Here is an 18,328-nt window from a genome sequence, read left to right as displayed (position 1 = left end):
GTGGCTAATTGTGAAATAACCCGTCACAGCTCTGAAACCGGGAGCGGGGCTCGTAATTAAAAAAAAATCTGTTTGATATAGCTTAGCACAGGCTGTGTCCTGCGAATTCTAATCAGCTATCAGGCTACATTAAATTATTCTTATCCGTGACTGCTCACCCATTGGTTGCAAGAGGTCAGGTAAGTAATGTTCAGTAGATTAAATAGCGAGCGGGTCTGTTTGTAAAGAGCTAATTAGTGACCAATTTAAATTGAATGCCCCACGAGAGTGTGAAATTACTGCGTACAACAACAGCAGTTAAAAGTACAACTTCAGTCTTAATACTGAAAATATTACCTCGCAGTACACCAGTGCTGTGAGGGTGTATAGATAAGATTAACCACATTTTACACAGACAGATCCGATGCTAAATGAAAGACTGTCAACTTCATCGTATATTTAATAAATATGTTTGTATGTATGACATTATGATTGGTAAAGGTAAAATAAAAAAAAAATAATTAAGGCACTCAAATCCCTCCTTCAGCACACATATCAGTAAATGTAATGCACATTTGTAAAACAGGAAGCATATTAATGACACAATACTGCCCTTTATAGAAAAACCCTTAAAACATAACACATAAGTGAACAATGCTGTTCTTTAATGTGAGAACTGTAAGGACAGAGACGCTAAAATAAGTCTTGCGGGGTATGATATCTTCAGGTGTTTTACGTCACTTCACATCACTGCAAATGTCCAAAGTTTTCCACTCATGCCTTAATGGCTAGAAAGGTGTTAAAATGCAGTGAGCCATTACACATTGACCTGTGAGGAGGAGTCTGGCTGATTTCTATTCTGGAAAAGAATTACAAGTAAGCAGCAGTTTCGCTTTTAAAACCCTGCAAGCTCTTTGAGTCAATTTCACAATCCTGGAGTTTCCCTATCTCCATTTATGTAGCAGCGTGGAGCTGTGGCAGCAGTTTCCAGCTCAATGCATCCATATGACTCACACAGAAGAAAGATTTAGCAAAAGTCATCCTATACGGAATGTAAAAAGACAACTACAAATGTTTTCATTTTCATAGATGTCTGGAAAACGGTGCGCAAACAGGGAAGCTGCAGAATCATGCATGACATATTTAAAGCTGCATTTTATTAGTATGCAAATCTCAACTAATAAAAAAATAAACAAAAGGCTGAAAAATAATCACAATAGTTTGGTCTGGAAGAGTATTTAAAGCACCAAAGACACGACTGATTGATCAAAGAAATATAATGGGTATAATAAAGGAGGCGCTGTATCTGTGATCCTCTTGCTCTTTTCAAATGATATGTGGCCAGGTTTGGGACTGAGAAGAAAACCTCCAACGCCACATCCATCTTCTCCTTCAGCATCACGGATGCTTAAGATGCTGATTTTTCAGAGCCACAGATTCTGTTCTGACCTCATTCCAATAACGCAATCAGGGCGGAATAGAAGACTAGACTAATATATTCCACTAAATAGCTCCTCTGCTCATGTTCTCTCTCTCTCTCTCTCTCTCTGCTACTAGGAGATGGAAAGAAGGCATTGCAGTCTTACTCGTGGGGGTATTTTGGTCATTTTGCCTACAAGAGTCACTCCTCATTCCCTTCAGACTCCATCGGATCACATGAGGCGTCTGCATCCACCTCCACTCTCTCATACACAACACACTGTCGTGCCAGTGGTAGCGATTCCTAATCAGAAATGCTTACAGGGATGCTTAAATATTTCCCCCTCACATCTGCTGTTTGGAGGATTTAAGAGGAGAATCAATTATAGTGCAATTATAATCTATTCAATATGTCAGACTAAAAATAAACATGGTTCAAGTTTCTGAGAAACATGCTTGACTCAGTGTGGCTCAGGCAACTGGCTCTATGAGCTAGAGTCACAAGGCTATTTTAAATAAGTCTCCATTTCATGAACAGCACGGTGTTTTCATGAGCCTTGGTCCCAGGGCGCAAGATCATGTCTGAACTTCAGTTCTGGATTATCCTTGTAACTTTCAGGACACATTCATAATTGGAAATGACTTCACCTGAAGTGAAGGTCACGTTAAAAACATTTGGGAACTTACTGTTTGATTAAGTGTTAAGAGTTTAGTCACACAAATTTGTAATTGTAATATAGATCTACAGAAATATATTATATTTACAAAGAAACAACAATAAGATAAAAAAACACATTTCATATTTGTGCAGTTGGTTTTTATATTACCTTTAAACTTCATTTTCAAAATAAATATGCTAAATAGCATTACTTCGTTAAACAAGGGCTGTTTCACAATATTAGATGTGAATGGACACAGCAGACTGTTGAAAAGATGGGGGCTACTACCTGCCATAAACTTCAAGTGATGACAGTGACATAAAATACAGCGCACAAGGTGAGCATTGAGCAGCAATATTATGAGCATCCTGGACTATAATGTACACATTCACTGTGTACTAGATGCAAACATTGCTTCCTTATCCTCAAATAACCCCCTGCAGAGTTTTGAAGGGGTAATATTCGCTTTTAAAATAATACTGCATAACACTATATTTCAATAATAACCACAAAGACCCAATTCTTGCAGTTCTGCTAAATGGCTCTACTGCAAATGAAGCTTAACTTGCCATGACCGCTGGACCAGAAAGCTTAATGTGAATCTCTTGCTATTATAAGTCTGAAACTCTTCTAGTACAAGTTGAGTCTATTATTTTGGACGTAGAGGGCTTTTGATACCGGAAGCTGCAATGAGATCAGAGTGTTTGAAAATGTGCTGCGATCAATGTGTCTTATGCAATTAGTATTTAATGCAGCATATTAATTGCTTTACGTCAGCACCTTAAAATGACAACACTCAAACTACATGTCAATGTTTAAAAAATAGAATGAACAGTGAACAAAAAAGGATGCCCTTCATTCCATCTTCTCTCTATTATTTGCACATCTACAGGCCCTTTGTGTGTGAAGTATGTGTGCGCTCTGTCCTGTGTGTGTGTTTAATATATCGAGTGTAAAAATAACTTCCCCACTGGGGATGAATAAAGTACAGTGGAACCTCGTTTCAGGAATTTAATCTGTTCTTTGACTCCGTTCGTGACCCGAAACGTTCGTAAACCAAAAGGTACAGCAGGCTTAGGTGCTGCATGCAGCATAGCGGTGGCGCTGCCAGCGACACGACGAGTAGAATGTAGACAAAATGTTTTACTCGTTTGTTGAGTCATAAAATGTAACGAATTTCGACTCGTAAAAGTAGGTACACTCGTAAACAGCGGTATTACTATATTGTGTTCATAAACCAATTTGTTCGTGAAATGAGAAGTTCACGAACTGAGGTTCCACTGTACATTATATCTAAATGTCTTACCCAGTGTCCATATATACATCTATGTATATATATATATATAGATGTACTGCATATCGCACTGCTTTGATAATTTTATAAATCGCATATAACTCTTTACACTGATTTCCTATCTTTCAGAAAATAATTGGTTTTGGTTTCTAACCAGCAAGAAAACTCATTTGCTTCAAATGAGTCACAGAGCATCATGTTGCAACCTGCTGACAGCATCGCATCACTTTTGCGTGGCTTTGCAGTCATAAGGAGAGATTAATTTGAAAGGTGAGATGAGTCAGAAGGTCCCCAATAAGAAATAGATAGTCAAGAGAGGCAGCAACCGATTACAAGTGAGAAACTCTGTATCCCAGGACACAGACATTATGACCACCAGAAAAAAATTATAAATTGTGCTAATGTGGATAGACAATAGCCTCCTACGGGAATGTGAGTAAACCGAGAAGAAACCCCACTGACTGAAATGTAAAAATAAGAAAAGTGAAACATAAAATACCAATCCTGTGGGACAGACCCTTAAGTCCCATACGAGCATGTCTACTTTCATTAGCTGAAAATAAAAATATTTCTATATGAAATAAGACTCTTTAGCTCACTGCTATTGTTCAAGCTGCATCTATTTTGGAAAATTAACATTTCTGGTTTGGTTTTTAGCTTTGCATAATTGTCTCTATGTAGGGACCAGTGGAATATTTCAACTAAAGCAGGCTTTCCCCTCTAGTCTACCCGTTCAGGCATGATACACCCACACTCACGGTCACTGCAGAATGCTCCCCCGTAGGTAGTCATGGTGCAGTCACAGGAAAAGCCCTCCCATAGCTGCAGACACACTCCCTGATGGTGACAGGAGTCCTCTGTGCAGGTGGTGCTGGGACCTGCGTGGCGTAATAGAGAGCACATACACCAGGAGCTCTCCATTCTATTTATGCCTCTTCACTAAAGACCATTGAATACATGCATGTAAACCCAGTAACGCAAACAATACAGTGCGTCTGCCGACGGAAAGACGAATGTTATTATTACTTATTATAATTATTAAACCTCATCTAAAAAGAAAATGCCCTTATCTCTTTTGCTCCACCAATTCAGATATCACCTGATCAGAAAGTCTCCAAAGTAATAATTGCAAAGCATTCAGCAAAGCCATTACTGCAACAGAGGTGAGCTTAGTTTTCAGTGAGCAGTTCCTCTGGCTGGAAAAGGAATGAAAATAAGATCGCGGGAATGCTCCACAGGTGTTCCGTGCTTTCCGGCGTGTACCCCTGCCTCACCTCCACAGTCGCGCTCCACCTCTCCCACCTTGTGGAGCGCATCGGTCAGCAGGTCAGGGAGTCTTCCGTTCAAGTCCACAGAGGCCAGGCAGCCCGTGTATCCCTCCCGGGACGCTATTAACCTGGGCAGGCTGCTGTACATGCTCTTGCCAACACCACCAATGTACAGTTCACCTTTGAGACACAGGAAGATAATTTCTGTCCAACAAAGTCACATCATTTCTCACAACTAATTATGTGTTGGTGTGTAAAACCAGCAGACTTAATACCAAAATAAGAAGAAAAAAACATTTTATGACTGTATTTTGCTTATAGGGCCATTTAAACTGAGTAGTATATGGTATTAGGTGCAATATAAAACAATTCAAACAAAACGTTTAGACAGAGATTTACATATAATTCTGTCATATAAAGTATTTGTACTGCTGTTAAGAATACAACAAAATAAATAAAATACCACAACAGATGCACTTTTACTTTAAGGTCCAAATAATTTCCTAATAAAACATTGCGATCATCCCCTAAAAAAAGAATATCATGGCTAACTCTGAAGGTCCTGTGCGGTCCCTAACCCTAACCCGTCTCCACTTTGTCTTCTGAGTAAACGCTTACACTAGATTATAAAGATTACCTTTTAAATCCAGGTTGCGGGCTCCATTGGCGTGTTGGGTGACGGTGCGGGAATCTATCTTCAGGATGTGCACGTTGTTGTTGTCACGGGAGATCACCACATTGTGCCACTGGTTGTCACTGAGCGGCTTGTCAGAGTTCCCCTTCATCAATGACGGCCCGTTTCCCAAATCAAAAACATAGTGAACGTACCTACAGAACAAAGTAGATATTTACATTATGTCGCATCTAATATTACTTCCTTACCTAATTTAAAAATTAGACGATCAAATATTTTTTTATGTGATTAATGCATGTTACATAATTAAAACGATTCTAATGGACAACCATGTTTCTCTTTGATGTGCAAAGCTCAATTGTTTTGCTGCTGCTGAGGATACAAGTCATTTAACCAATTCCTGATTTATCAGCGACTGAAAAGGCAGATCAGGATGAACGTCAGGCTACTTCCTAGGTAGGTGGGATGATGGGAAATATGCAGATTAACTGAATTCTCAATGCCCATTTAAATCACATCATCTTATTTTATCATATCAAAACACACTCATATGACCCTGAAATTAAAATATACTGGATGTAATGAAGCTTTAGAGGCTATCACTACTAGAGCTCAGAAACATTCCGGATAAATAATAAGCAAATACCTTCCACCCACAGGACCAGCAATTCTGTGCAATCTTGATACAAACAACATTAAAATCAATTCACCCCATTTAATTCATTGTGTAGCACTCAAACAGTATCACGAGTTTAGAAATGTATTGAATGCTAACACTGCTCAAACAGCAGCTGTCAGTAACTAGGTTATCAGGTTGTTTTGCCTTACAGGGCTCCTGTCCCATATTGATTGCCTTCTCCTACCGCTGCATGATCAAGATGCAGTAAAAAAAAAAAAAAGGGACCAGAATCCCTCTGTTTGTGCGACTGTGGGAACAGAGCAGCGCGATACTGGAGCATGACGTCAAAGAAAAATAGCCTCCAAGTGAATGTGTTTTATGTTGTTTTAGGATGCTATACCACAGAGACAGCGAGCGCTCAGATACGTTGGCTGACGTTCTGATAAATAACTGCATGCATGTGAAAGCACGTTTGTAATGCTTACTGCGTGCCATCGTTTTGAGATTAAATTTGATCAACAGACAGCGCGCTAGAAAAAAAATGAACGAAAGTGTTGAAAGCCATTTTTCATCTGTATTGTCTGCGTAAGCATCTGCTGCAGGCTTGCTGGAGAAATGTTCTGTGAGAGCTTATCACATGAGCTTACTTTGTTTCCCTGCTATTCTCTCTGTAACAAAAAATACCTACAAGGACTAAAACATTTGGAGCATATGCATTGCCAAATAAGCTGGTGTCGCTTGAGAATGACACAGGGGCTGTTATAGCAGGATTCCTCCATCGTCGCCCTACCCCCCCCCCCCCCCCCTTTCACAAAATTATTTATGACGATCAATTGATTTTAAAATTATTTTGGGTCCCTCTACAGTGCCTCAAACTCAAATTATGAATCATGATCGGTTACTTTAATAAAATAAAAAAATAAAAAATATTATGGCTTCAGTTTTACAACATGAATATTGCTGCACTAAAAGATAGTACTGTGCAAATGAAAAATAAATTGCACAATAATTTGTTCACCTCTTCAATAACCTTTTTCTCTCCCCAGCTCAAGTCCCATATATGGATTCAATTTCACTCCTAGCATTCTTACCCTTTGACCAGCTCCACGACGATGAAATCACTGCCGTCTCCGGAGTTGTAAAGTATCAGGCCGTCAGGGCTGGTGGTCTTGAACTGGAAAAAGAGGTGCATGGAAGCATAGGCCTGCAAGGTGGAGAAGGCCAAGTAGCTTGCCTGAGTTAAAAAGGTCACAGGATTGGCTACAATGTGCCTCATGCCGAAACGAGCGTTTAGCTCGCAGTAGGAGATGTCTCCGTTTTTGCACTGGTCCAGGTAGAGCATCCCGTTGACGGAGAGCTCTTGCAGATGGCCTATGAAGTTGGAGGGCACCACAGAAATGAAGCGTCGCTCTGTCATGATCCCCGTCTCGATGTTATTGAACTCCAGGCGGGTGTGAGCGCCAGTCATGTGACCTATGGAACAAATCATACAGCTGAAATAACAAATGCCACTCAGCTTGTCTTTGAAGCAAAGGTCCTTCATTTCTGCTATACCTTCAATGGTCACATTGTCCACAGAGAGCTGCAAATTCTTCCCTCGCCGCAGGACTTTCACAGAGTGCCACTCGTTGTCATTCAGCTTTTCGCCTACCAGGAGAACCTCTGGTCCCTTGCCTAAGATGAGGAAAGCGTCAAGTGACAATCATACCACATCAGCACAGCATGCGACATTCCTGCTCTCAGCAGAACAAGCTGTCTCTGCTCAGGGTACATAGGATTGTTCACTTACACACAGTGCAACCAACATTTCACCACATTTAACCGGTTAACCAAATATGCAGCTTTATGTTTCTGAATTTCGTCACGACTCTCAAGCCTTTTTCTTACTGGCTCCAAATTAGGTCACAGTGCACGAGCCTGCCGCTGCAGCACCGTCACTCTGAATCAGTGCCAATGCAACATGCCAACACGGCGGTTCAAAGGAGTTCTGGCATCGCTAAGGAAACTAATTGGCCATGCCTTGCCTAAGCTGAGTGCCTTTAGGGGTTTGTCTGTCTAATTGAGTTCAGGGTGGAGGAGAATTACAAGAGATGTACAGAGGACAATAAATGAAAAACATCAACTGGTTTTCAAACACTTTGCTGTTTCTCCTCGGGGAAATTAAACTGCGACTGGAGACTGTGTCCAGAGCCGCATATGACAAACTGTATGATACCTGCCATTATCCACCAGAATAAAGAAAGAATAATGCTGGATAGTTGCAACTGTTCATCTTCCCTGTGCTTCTCAAAGGAGCGTTCCACCATTACCTGCTAAGCATTTGAAAGAAAGGGAAAATAAAGTGAATTATCTGAGATTGAAATGAAGCAATGCCTTGTGCTTTATCATATTGGGTTATATAGTTTAATCTTCTGTATTTCTTTTTTTTTTCTTTTGCATTTTCTTGTAAGATACTTGAAAATGGGAAGTCGGTTCCCTGTAAATTAACCCTGAAAGTCGAGGACAACAAGGACTCAGACAGATAAATCGATATGATTACAAAGGGCTTTTAAAACAACCCTGACCTTTTAAAGGACTCAAACCGCAAAGTTACAAGTTGGGATGGGTCAGTATTGACTTGGAAAGACTCGAGACTTGCGTACTTGCTAATAATGAGCCCAAGTAAATAGAAATGGACACAAATTCATATAATCAGTGACTATGATTTCTAATACTGCTGTGGGTAAACGGTTGGAGATTAAGTTTTCACTTAAACATATCATTTCATATCATTTTCTAACCGCTTATTCCGCTATCGGGTCGCGGGCCAAGCTGGAGCCAATCCCAGCAGTCAATGGGCGAGAGGCAGGGTCACTTAAACATCTGGCGGTAAACCCTTTGAATTGTAGGTTTATTTCAAAGAGACTTCTGAACATGCAGCAGAAGTGCAGGGTCTACCGAGTCCAGTCAGATCCTCATTTAAGGCTGAATTTGATTCATATTTTCAAACAAGGATATCTTCAAACGCATGTTGCAATTACAGGGGAAAGTATCATGAGTGAGCTGAGACTTTATACGCCGGGTGTGTGCGAAAATCAAAGCATGCTTTGATTTTGTCAAACAAATACCTCGTTTCAAATGCAGGTAGCGTAGTGTTATACCCCAGATTCCAGATAATTCATCAAGAGCATTAGAACATTTGTTCTTATAAGTCTTACCCTCCCACTGACAGCTTCCTAGCAGCTGCTTCAGGAGGACTGGCTCTAAAAATGCAACACATGCATGATCCCTTACATGAGGAATCAGGCTTCTTCATCGAGTGAATAAGCTGTAAACTAACACCTGAAGGCTGTCAAATGATGATACTTAAAAATCATAATGCGTCTATGGTACTGTGTATAATTCTATCTAATGCTCAGACACTAAAATGTTGAGAAATGTAGTTTTTGCAAATACATATTTGGCTCAATAAAAAAAATGAATCCATCATCACATCTGCAGCATCAAGCTCCTTTTAGTTGAGCGTACACATACAGTATGACGGATCTGTAGGCACTACTGTGCATACAGAGATGCTCACGTTTTTCTACAGACAATTCATGATAGTACAATGCCATCTGCTGGTAGAGACTGCAATCTCTGCAACAGCTATAGAATTAGGGAAATAACAGCCACACTTTTTCATATACAGCTTTGCTATTTGCATATGTATATTTCCCTGCATATTTTACTTTCTTTTAAGTGCGATAAACTATGGCATGAATGTCAATACATGTCTCTCCTGCAGGTTTCCAGACTGTAGCCCACGTGCACACATCACTTCCTCCCAACATCCACACCCCCATGAATGCACATGCACACCACTCACCTTGATGACAGAGATATAGAGTAACCCATCCAAGATAATGGTTAGAATAAAAAGTGAGGTAAATACACTGTGACAGCATAGATTACTGGTGATTGTGTTGTATATATATATAAATGCCTAAATATGAATTCTGATTTGGAATACAAAGAGGATTGCAAATAGTTTCCTTTCATCCCTTCTGGTGAGCATGAACACAATATAATGACAGATTCATCATGCTCTGCAAAACCTTGAGAAAGTGAATGGAAATAGTTTTTATTTTTGAAGAATTCATGAATAATTTATGAGGGGTGGAAACAGGCTTTCAATCAGCACTCGATTATAGTTATAATTATTAAAGCCATAAGTCTTGTCTGTATTAAATGATCAATATCAGAGAAGAGCATTTATCTGTTCCATGTGAAGTCTCATCCCTGTACTGCGTTTGTAAGGGTGCGTGTGAGTAGAATTACCGCAATAGTAAACCAGAATAAATGAATCGATTAGAACACAGTGCATACTTTCTAAAGTATGGTACAGAAAATAATCATAGGGGACACTTACTGAGATTACAGTCTATCCTGATACAATCTGGTGAGAGAGAGAGTGAGATGGTGAGATTAAAAAAGAAAAAAAAACAGTTAAAAAGAGGAGAATATTTCACATCCTTCAAGGTACATTCTGCAGACATTTCAGTGCTTTTCAGAGCCCACCACCCGGGGACAGCCTTGAGAGTCTAAACCAGCCCTTTCCTCCATTGGTGTACATAGAAAAAGGAATAACGAGTAAAGGGAGAAACTCGGCATGTGTCTGGCAATGCTGCAGATTAAATTTAGGATCAATAAAGGTTTTATTGACCACAGAAGTAGAGGTGCACTGGTAACTTCATACAGTCTCTTAAATTCAGTATCAGCAAATTAATATGACCATAATGGATACATTTAGTGGTATGTGGGCATTTCTTTCCAATTTGCTGAAAAATGAACAACTGAGAAAAAATATCTAAAGCAGATTAAAAAACTGGAGCCTGAGTGAGATGTGGTTGAGGATACAGACATTTGATACAGAAAAATACTGTATTTTCCGGACTATAAACAAAAAAAGGTTTTCATAGTTTGTCTCATCCTGCGATTTATACTCACGTGCGACTTATGTATATCTGCGGTTCCAACTCAAGTATCAGATGTCACGAGATTGTTCAAGATCTAAATCACGTGATCAGTTTGTTTTCCTCATTTTTAAAGCGGTAATTATAAATTTAGGTATTTTGAGGAACTTTTACAGATAGCTAAATAGAGAAATTCTTGAGATGAGATCTGAAATGAGCTTGCTGGAAGAATCTGTGGCCTGAAAAAGGGCTTTTTCTGCCAAAGACATTCAGAGTGCAGCCATAACCACGTCCGTGATGCTAATATTATTGTGACCAATAAATCTGACTGAATGTCGATGGGATGCTGTTTATTAAAACGTACAACAGTATACCAGTGTAGCTCCACACTGAAGCCCAAACCTCCAGCTTCCCTCTTAAACTCAAACTACTGACCTGATCGTGAAACATTTACCAGGTCAAATACGGAGGAAAAGAGCGATTTGCACAACCTGCAGCCACGATGAGCCTTACACCGACAAAAAAAACCCCCAAAGCACATATGTAATGCTCTTCTGTACACCACAAATAAAATCAATTTTCAATATAAATAATTTTGTTCCACTCATCATTTTACATGATCTGGTTTTTGAAACTGATTTATCCAACTGCCCGTGAACATATCGGTGTAAACTATGTGGCTGAGGCGTGCTCTCAAGCTGTCAACCATCACAGAGCAGTGGATACAGACATCCAGAGACCAGAGTGACTTTCTTGTGTTTGTGTGTGTGTGCGCGTATGTCTGTCTGTCTGTCGGTAGGTGTGTCTATAACTAGCACCTTGTGTTCAGTGAAGAGAATCTAAATATCTCCAGTGTGAGCAGACTAAGTGGTAACATGTCATCGTAGTGATGGATGTGGTCTCTGGCTGCCTTCTCCTTGAACTGCAGACAAGTCATTGAAGGGCTGAAAGAGCCGAGATGGTCAGAGGGGACCTGACCGGTGGATGAACTGAGAAAGAGACAGATGGAGAGAGAGGGAGGGCAGGATATACACTCCAGCAGTTGCTTAAAAAGGCATTAAGCCTTTAAATCTTTAAACATGTAAGAGTCTAGACCCAGTATTCTTGATATGTTCGGTTTTACACTCTATCATAACTCGTAACCCATCAAATACATTTTGATAAGATACGATTTAATTTAATTTGTACACTAACTATAGCAACAACATTTTTAACAGTGCTTTGAATTTTAAGTGAAAAAAAAGAAGAAGCGACATTTAAATTAGGAAAGGGAGCGAGAAGCCATTTTAAATTCAGATTCAGATTCAGAATACTTTATAAATCCCAAAGGGAAATTCCTGATATATATATTTACTGGTATAGGTAAAATATATATGCCAAGGAAAAATATAGAAATACATCTCATCTACAAGAAAGTGGATGTATGTATGACTGTTGAAAAGGATCTTAATTACATTCGAAACATCGTAATTTGAAAGTTTATCTTCCATTAATTCATTTCTTACCAGTAAACCTACCATTCATAACAGAATGCACGATTTTCCAGCAACAGACCTGATTGAGGATTTATCTTTTTAAGCAATTGCAGTTTATGTGTATGAAGATGAGAATGGCAGAGACAAAACTCATATGAAAACTGGCTGGCCAACACCTCGTCCTAAAGCTCAACTGGTAATATCTGCCCGCATGTGCCTCAGCAGCATTACCCAAGTTCACAGTGAGTTTCACTCTGCCTCCGTCCAACTCCAGGCGCAGGGTATCAGCTGACTGCTGCGAGGTGGTGGCCATCAGCAGTCCATAAGCCCTCTGGGACATGAAGCGTAGGGACACATCCTCGGCCTCTGTGTGCATCGTCCTCGGCAGCACCACTTTCAGATACATGCTGCCGTCAAAACTCACCGTGGTGGCCTCTACCGATTTCAAGAAGAGGAGAAGTTAGAGAGCAGTGCGCCCAGAAGGAATCACAACACGACGTTAAAACAAAATGGGGCATTTAGGAAATCGAAACCAAGCTTTATTCAAAATTATCTCAGGTGCTGCGTGATTTTGTTTTAGATAGCAGTTTTCAACATTTGCACCAGATGGCAGAAAAAGCCTGAAGCTTACGACCGCTGCAGCAATAATATTTCCTTCATACTGCAATATGAGGGGAATTTTCATACATCCTCCTACGATTAGCTGCCCCAGGATTCATATCATTTAGCCTCTGAGAAAACCATCTGCGTGTTGAATGCAGAGTGATTCAAGCTGAATTACTCTATAGCACTGCATTGCTAATAAAACACTTATAGCACTGGCACCCTCATGATAAAAAAAACCCCCTCATAAATGGAGCGCCAACTGTGATATGAGGATGATCACGCCGCAATTTCAAATGAAACTATTATTGTTTTGCAAGCATGAGGAGGAAGGTCTGGTAATGACATTTCTTTGTATCTATATCTGTGCAGGCACTTTGCTGCACTTCCAGAGGTAAGCTAATAAATAAAACACAAGCCCAAGTGTGTTAAAAGCTTTTCAGCAGCATTTGAAAATGACTTATCCTTCCTATTCTTGACCATACCTCTCAGAGTCTTACCTTTTTCACAGCTGGGACCGAGGTAACCGGTACCGTTGCAGTCGCAAACATGGCGGTTCCAACCCTCCCTGCATTGTGCGCCGTTGGCACACGTGTCTCTGGTGCACCTGACATGAGTCTCTCTGGTGCAGAAGCTACTGACACCTGTGGCGCTCTGAACCTCCGCCAGCCTCCACAGGTTACGGCTTTGCCCGTCAATGAAGAGGTCCCTCACGCAGCCCACGTAGCCTAAGCTGAGAGACGCCGTCCACACCTCGGGGGGAAGCATGAGGTCTTGACGATCCTCGGGTAATCCTCCAAGATACATGTCCCCGTCGAGGTCGAGGATCTCGCTGCCTTCATTAGCGGAAAAGGGGATGCTCTGGCTGTTCACGGAGATAAAGCCTAAAGGCGAGGCAGTGAGTCATCTTGTGCTTCCATTCGTACTGGTGTTTGTTCAAGAAAATATCGACAGGTGCATGTGTGTGGCGATTTGTGTGTGTGTGCTTAGTGAGAGGAGAGAACAAGCTGTAAGACTGGAGTTGCTTACTGGAGCAACAAACTGCGCTGCCATTTCCTTGGACTTGAGTGAAAGCAGAGGCTACAATGAAAACCTGCTTTGGAATGGCGGAGATTTATAAATGAGTATTTTTTCCTGAGAAGGAAGTTTAGTTAAATGGAAGCATTGAGAATTTTCACATCTACCATACTAAATAGGCAAAACGACATTTATTCAGCACTAATAAAACCTAACTTGACGTAGGCGACTGTATAATTGGGCAATTTTGAAATGGCTTATTAGAGATTTCAAAATGCCATCCATAGTTTATAGCAACTAATTATAACACCGTAATTAAAAGCCAATATGCCTGAATGTTTTGTTGCACTGAAGAAAATGTGAAAGCATGCCATGCTGGCCAAAGTCTCCTCTCCACAGCTTCAAGTGGGTTTAAGAGTTTCTCTAACTTCATAAATATACATTTCTCTTACCGTCGCGCCCCCGCCTCTGGAAGTCCACGTGGCACCACTCGCCGCCATCCAGTCTCTTTTTACTGGCTTTCATCTTGATGCTCCCAGAGCCCATATCCATGACCAGGAAGAGAAATCCGTCCAGCAGCTCTATGGCAAAGAAGTCGGCCCTGGGCTTCCTGTCCAGCTGCGTACCCTGCAAACTTCCATGACTAAACAACAACAGTCCGTTGGGCTCCGAGGTGCGGAAGTCAAACGATATGGCGCCCGTCTTCTTTGCGTTCCAACGAGGAAGTGTCAAGTAGGCAGACGGTGTGTCGAAGGTGACCGGCTCCAGGGCTTCCACGTTCTCACAGCTGAATATCAGGTCGCCATGGATACTGATTGTTGGGTCTTGCTGTTCAGCCAGCCGAGACAGTTCCAGTCTAAACTCGTTATTCTTGTAGACCACCTAATAAATGAGAGACGTGGCAGTGAGGTGACAGTTCGAGAGAGTAATACATTTATTGCAAAGATTGAAAAATATTTACCAATAAAGAGTAGAAGTAAAAAAAAGAAGATAAACACGGGAGCTGAACTTTTTCCTTTAGTTGTGTCACTAAACTACCTCTTTTGATTATGTGAATGTCAAAGTACTCGTTGCATTCACAATCAAACAAAGGAAATCAATGATTTTCTATTTTATTTTTCTTCACTACTGTGTATCCCTGCAGCAATAAAGGAAGCATGTAGAGCAGAAAACATAGAATTTTACTGGTTTAGAAGTGAAAGCAAATTCTTTATTGACTACTATATACATTTTTTAACCAAGGAAAGAAGGCAGCAAGTCAAAATGCTTTTTAAGATACAGTAAATAGAAATTTGACTGAGTCACCAATGAATGCACAGAAGAATAATCTTAAATTCAGAGCATCGACAAAAAGACCAGCAATTGTGTCTTGATGCTGAATAACCTAGGTAGGACAGAGGTGGCTTTAACTCTTTCCAAGCACAGAGCATAATATCACAATAAAAGAAGTTAATTTAATAAATATAAACGGGAATAATCTTTAGTATTAATTTCCACTACTGAACATTTGATGCAGTGGCAGCAAAAAAGAAAAAATGGACCCGTCTGCGTGCTTGAAAAATTGCTATTTGGTATTTCAAATTAATCTGAAAATATAGAAACATTTTAAAAGATTATAGCTTCCACTAAAAATAAAATAATCAATACACTGTTTGAACTGAATGCTTCTTTCTGTGAGCTTCTTTATTTGGTTGCTGTTATATTATTTCCTGCTCTGATATTTGCATTGTTCATTATGCACAGCCTGAAACAGCAACCCTTGTCTCATTTTGCATCAGCTGCAACTCACCCGGAGGTCACTATTATCTGCCACACTACTCTGCAACCAGTCACTGCCTGAGGTGATATGCGACACTGCACAGAGGACTAACAGCTGAGCTGGGGGGGGGGGTTGAGTCGAGATCACACTTCACACTGCCTCCGTGCTCTGTGCAATGGTGAAACTGACCATTGAGAAATGGGTGTAATAGACAGTTAATAAAGGGAAGATGCACAATCAAAACAGTCACAGCGGTAAAACATTTATATAAAGCAAGAATACGGCACAAGCAGTTATATGTAGACATTTTCTTATAGCCAGTAATGCTACATTTAACAAGAAATGCACTGATGGCTACAAAAAGGTACGCCATGGTCTCTGCTGGGTCTCCATATGTAAGCAAAGGGACAATGCAGGAAGTGAAATCTCATATCACCAATTTGTGGTTCGAGATGCAGAATATCAAGCATTCCAAAACACACAGAAAGGTCCTGTGGTGTCGGATGACAAAGCTTTCATGTCTTGTGAAGAATAATGGCAGTCGGAGAATGAAGACCTTCTCTGCTGTTAGCAGCTGTGGGGCATATTATTCATGGCCACATTTGGCACAATCTTTCAAAGAAACCTAATGATGCAGTGCGGGATATCCTGTGGGCAAACATACGAAACCGATGACTTCAAAGACAGATTCATCTCTGCCTGCTAGTTGTTGTTGACGAGACATTTGTCTGAAAGGGGCCATTATTTTTCCCGTATTTGACGAACCTGATGGCATCTACCCCACAGCACTAACACGCATGATCATTTATAACATGAACTTACGCTAGCGATGACTTAACCTCTATACATTCAAAACAGTGAGACGCCTATCTTGCCAAATATTTTACTATTTTCATCATCACTAAATATTTTTTTATGTGATTTCTACACAACTTTGTTCTTACATGCCAGGGGTCGCCAATTAGTAGAATTGGAGCTACATCCAGACCACAAAAGGCGTCTATCCAGACTACATATCCTTTTTGATGACAAAGTACAGATATTCTATTTTTAGCTAATCAATCAAAGGGATTTTAAATGGGCATGCGGCAGCCGGCTGAGTCCTAATGCTGCTATAGGCTGCAAATACAGGTGACTAACATGTGCTATTAGTTGTAGCATATGCAATCAGCAAAACAAAAGTGAGGCACAGATTTACGGTTGTGTTAGTAAAAAAAAAAAACATCTTCTGTATTGTTAAAAGTAGAACAACTCATTAATCAGCATCATAAAGCTGGACACAGACACTGGATAAACCTATCTGCAGAAATCTGAGATACCGAGGCAGAAAAGAAATGAGGTCGAAGCCCCGTATGGGCGACCTACACAGATTCTCTGTCACTAGCTCACAGCACAGCTCTGTCACTACCTCACTGGAAATAAACATGGAGTCTAAAGGAAATAGTGTAAAAACTGCAAAAATACAGTTGGGGGGATAGTGAAGGAGTGCATGGAGGCTGTGAACGAAACCCTTCTGATGAGATGGAAAAGAAAGTCCCTGAAAGATCATATTAAACAAATCATCCTTGCAGGTATTAGCATAGGATGTTCAGGCACAACTGATGCTCCTATTCTTTCGATAGCAGTCAATAAATCAACTGATATTATATTGTGTGTTACATTTTGCAGCGGGGAAAGAGAGGATTTCTGTGAGATCATTGGTGTTACAGCCCTCGTAACACTCAACAGGAAACAAGACAGACCTGAAAATAAACTCACGCTCACACCAAGAGGATCGCAGGGAATGTTGCTCAGTGTCTGGGAGTTGAGACGGAAATAAATATCATCATTAAGGGTATAGACGTGAGATCGCTTTAACAACTATGTGTGCGATTTGATTGTAGCTGTCCAGGTCTTTCCAGAGGAAGTGGACATTTTCATAGCGGAGAGGACGACACACACGTTTCAATCAATCAATGAAACAAATTCAGGGCGAGACATTTTTGAATACAAACTACAATGATCGGAAATTTGTGCAATTATTTTTTTTACAACTTCAGCCTCGGAGAGCAGCTGCCTCTTTTCACTCAGAGTCTTTTTCTGCAAATCTACAAATGATCTCTCCGTATTTTTGTCACAAGGAATTTTGGCATTGAGAGAGGAGTGTGGAGTTTCTGATATTATGACAGTGTACACTATGACCACATATACTGCTGTGAGTCAGCCAATGCTGTTTTTCAACTAAATGTTGTTAATGACCATTTACATGTTTGCTGCTAACAGGAGAGGATAGAATTGATTTTCCCAATAAGTGACTGTAAGTTGTGATTTTTGATTCCTTTCATAAATTTCTGCCTCCAGCCTGTTCAGCCTGAAACTGTCCTACTAGTTTGTTCTCCTTTGCATTGCAAACAAATCGTTTTCAGTCCATAAACACTATGGATTGAAAACAAGTTAAAATAAATTTATTGCACTAATAAAAATGTGAAGTAATCATTCTTCTTCAGTCTGGCATAAAGCGCAGGCCCATCGTATTTTGTAGGCATCTAACTGTTCAGACCTCATTAGAGGCGGATCATTGACTCACCTCATCCCATGCGGTTTCCCTTGAATACTCCAGCTCGAGGCCATCACTAGAATTCATATCCAAGCTTTGGCTTGGTCTTACATGTCTCTGAACCAAGATCCT

At 40.4% G+C, this 18,328-nt stretch overlaps 1 protein-coding gene across 1 annotated transcript in view; it reads right to left on the bottom strand.

The window, feature by feature from the left end:
* Window positions 1-18,328, bottom strand: part of nrxn2a (neurexin 2a) — a 59,397-nt gene that overhangs the window by 21,711 nt on the left and 19,358 nt on the right. Inside the window, exons 7-15 of the mRNA XM_068744848.1 lie at window positions 14,354-14,783; window positions 13,385-13,768; window positions 12,513-12,716; window positions 10,263-10,289; window positions 7,427-7,546; window positions 6,964-7,345; window positions 5,257-5,447; window positions 4,626-4,799; window positions 4,110-4,229 (exon numbers count right to left, since the gene is read on the bottom strand). Of these exons, the coding sequence (XP_068600949.1) occupies window positions 4,110-4,229; window positions 4,626-4,799; window positions 5,257-5,447; window positions 6,964-7,345; window positions 7,427-7,546; window positions 10,263-10,289; window positions 12,513-12,716; window positions 13,385-13,768; window positions 14,354-14,783 (2,032 nt within the window). The remainder of the gene's footprint in view (window positions 1-4,109; window positions 4,230-4,625; window positions 4,800-5,256; window positions 5,448-6,963; window positions 7,346-7,426; window positions 7,547-10,262; window positions 10,290-12,512; window positions 12,717-13,384; window positions 13,769-14,353; window positions 14,784-18,328) is intronic.

Source organism: Brachionichthys hirsutus, chromosome 10, assembly GCF_040956055.1.
Source record: "Brachionichthys hirsutus isolate HB-005 chromosome 10, CSIRO-AGI_Bhir_v1, whole genome shotgun sequence".
Lineage (NCBI taxonomy): Eukaryota > Metazoa > Chordata > Actinopteri > Lophiiformes > Brachionichthyidae > Brachionichthys > Brachionichthys hirsutus.
The sequence above is the reverse complement of the archived record's forward strand: the minus strand, read 5'-3'. Positions and strand labels throughout refer to the sequence as shown.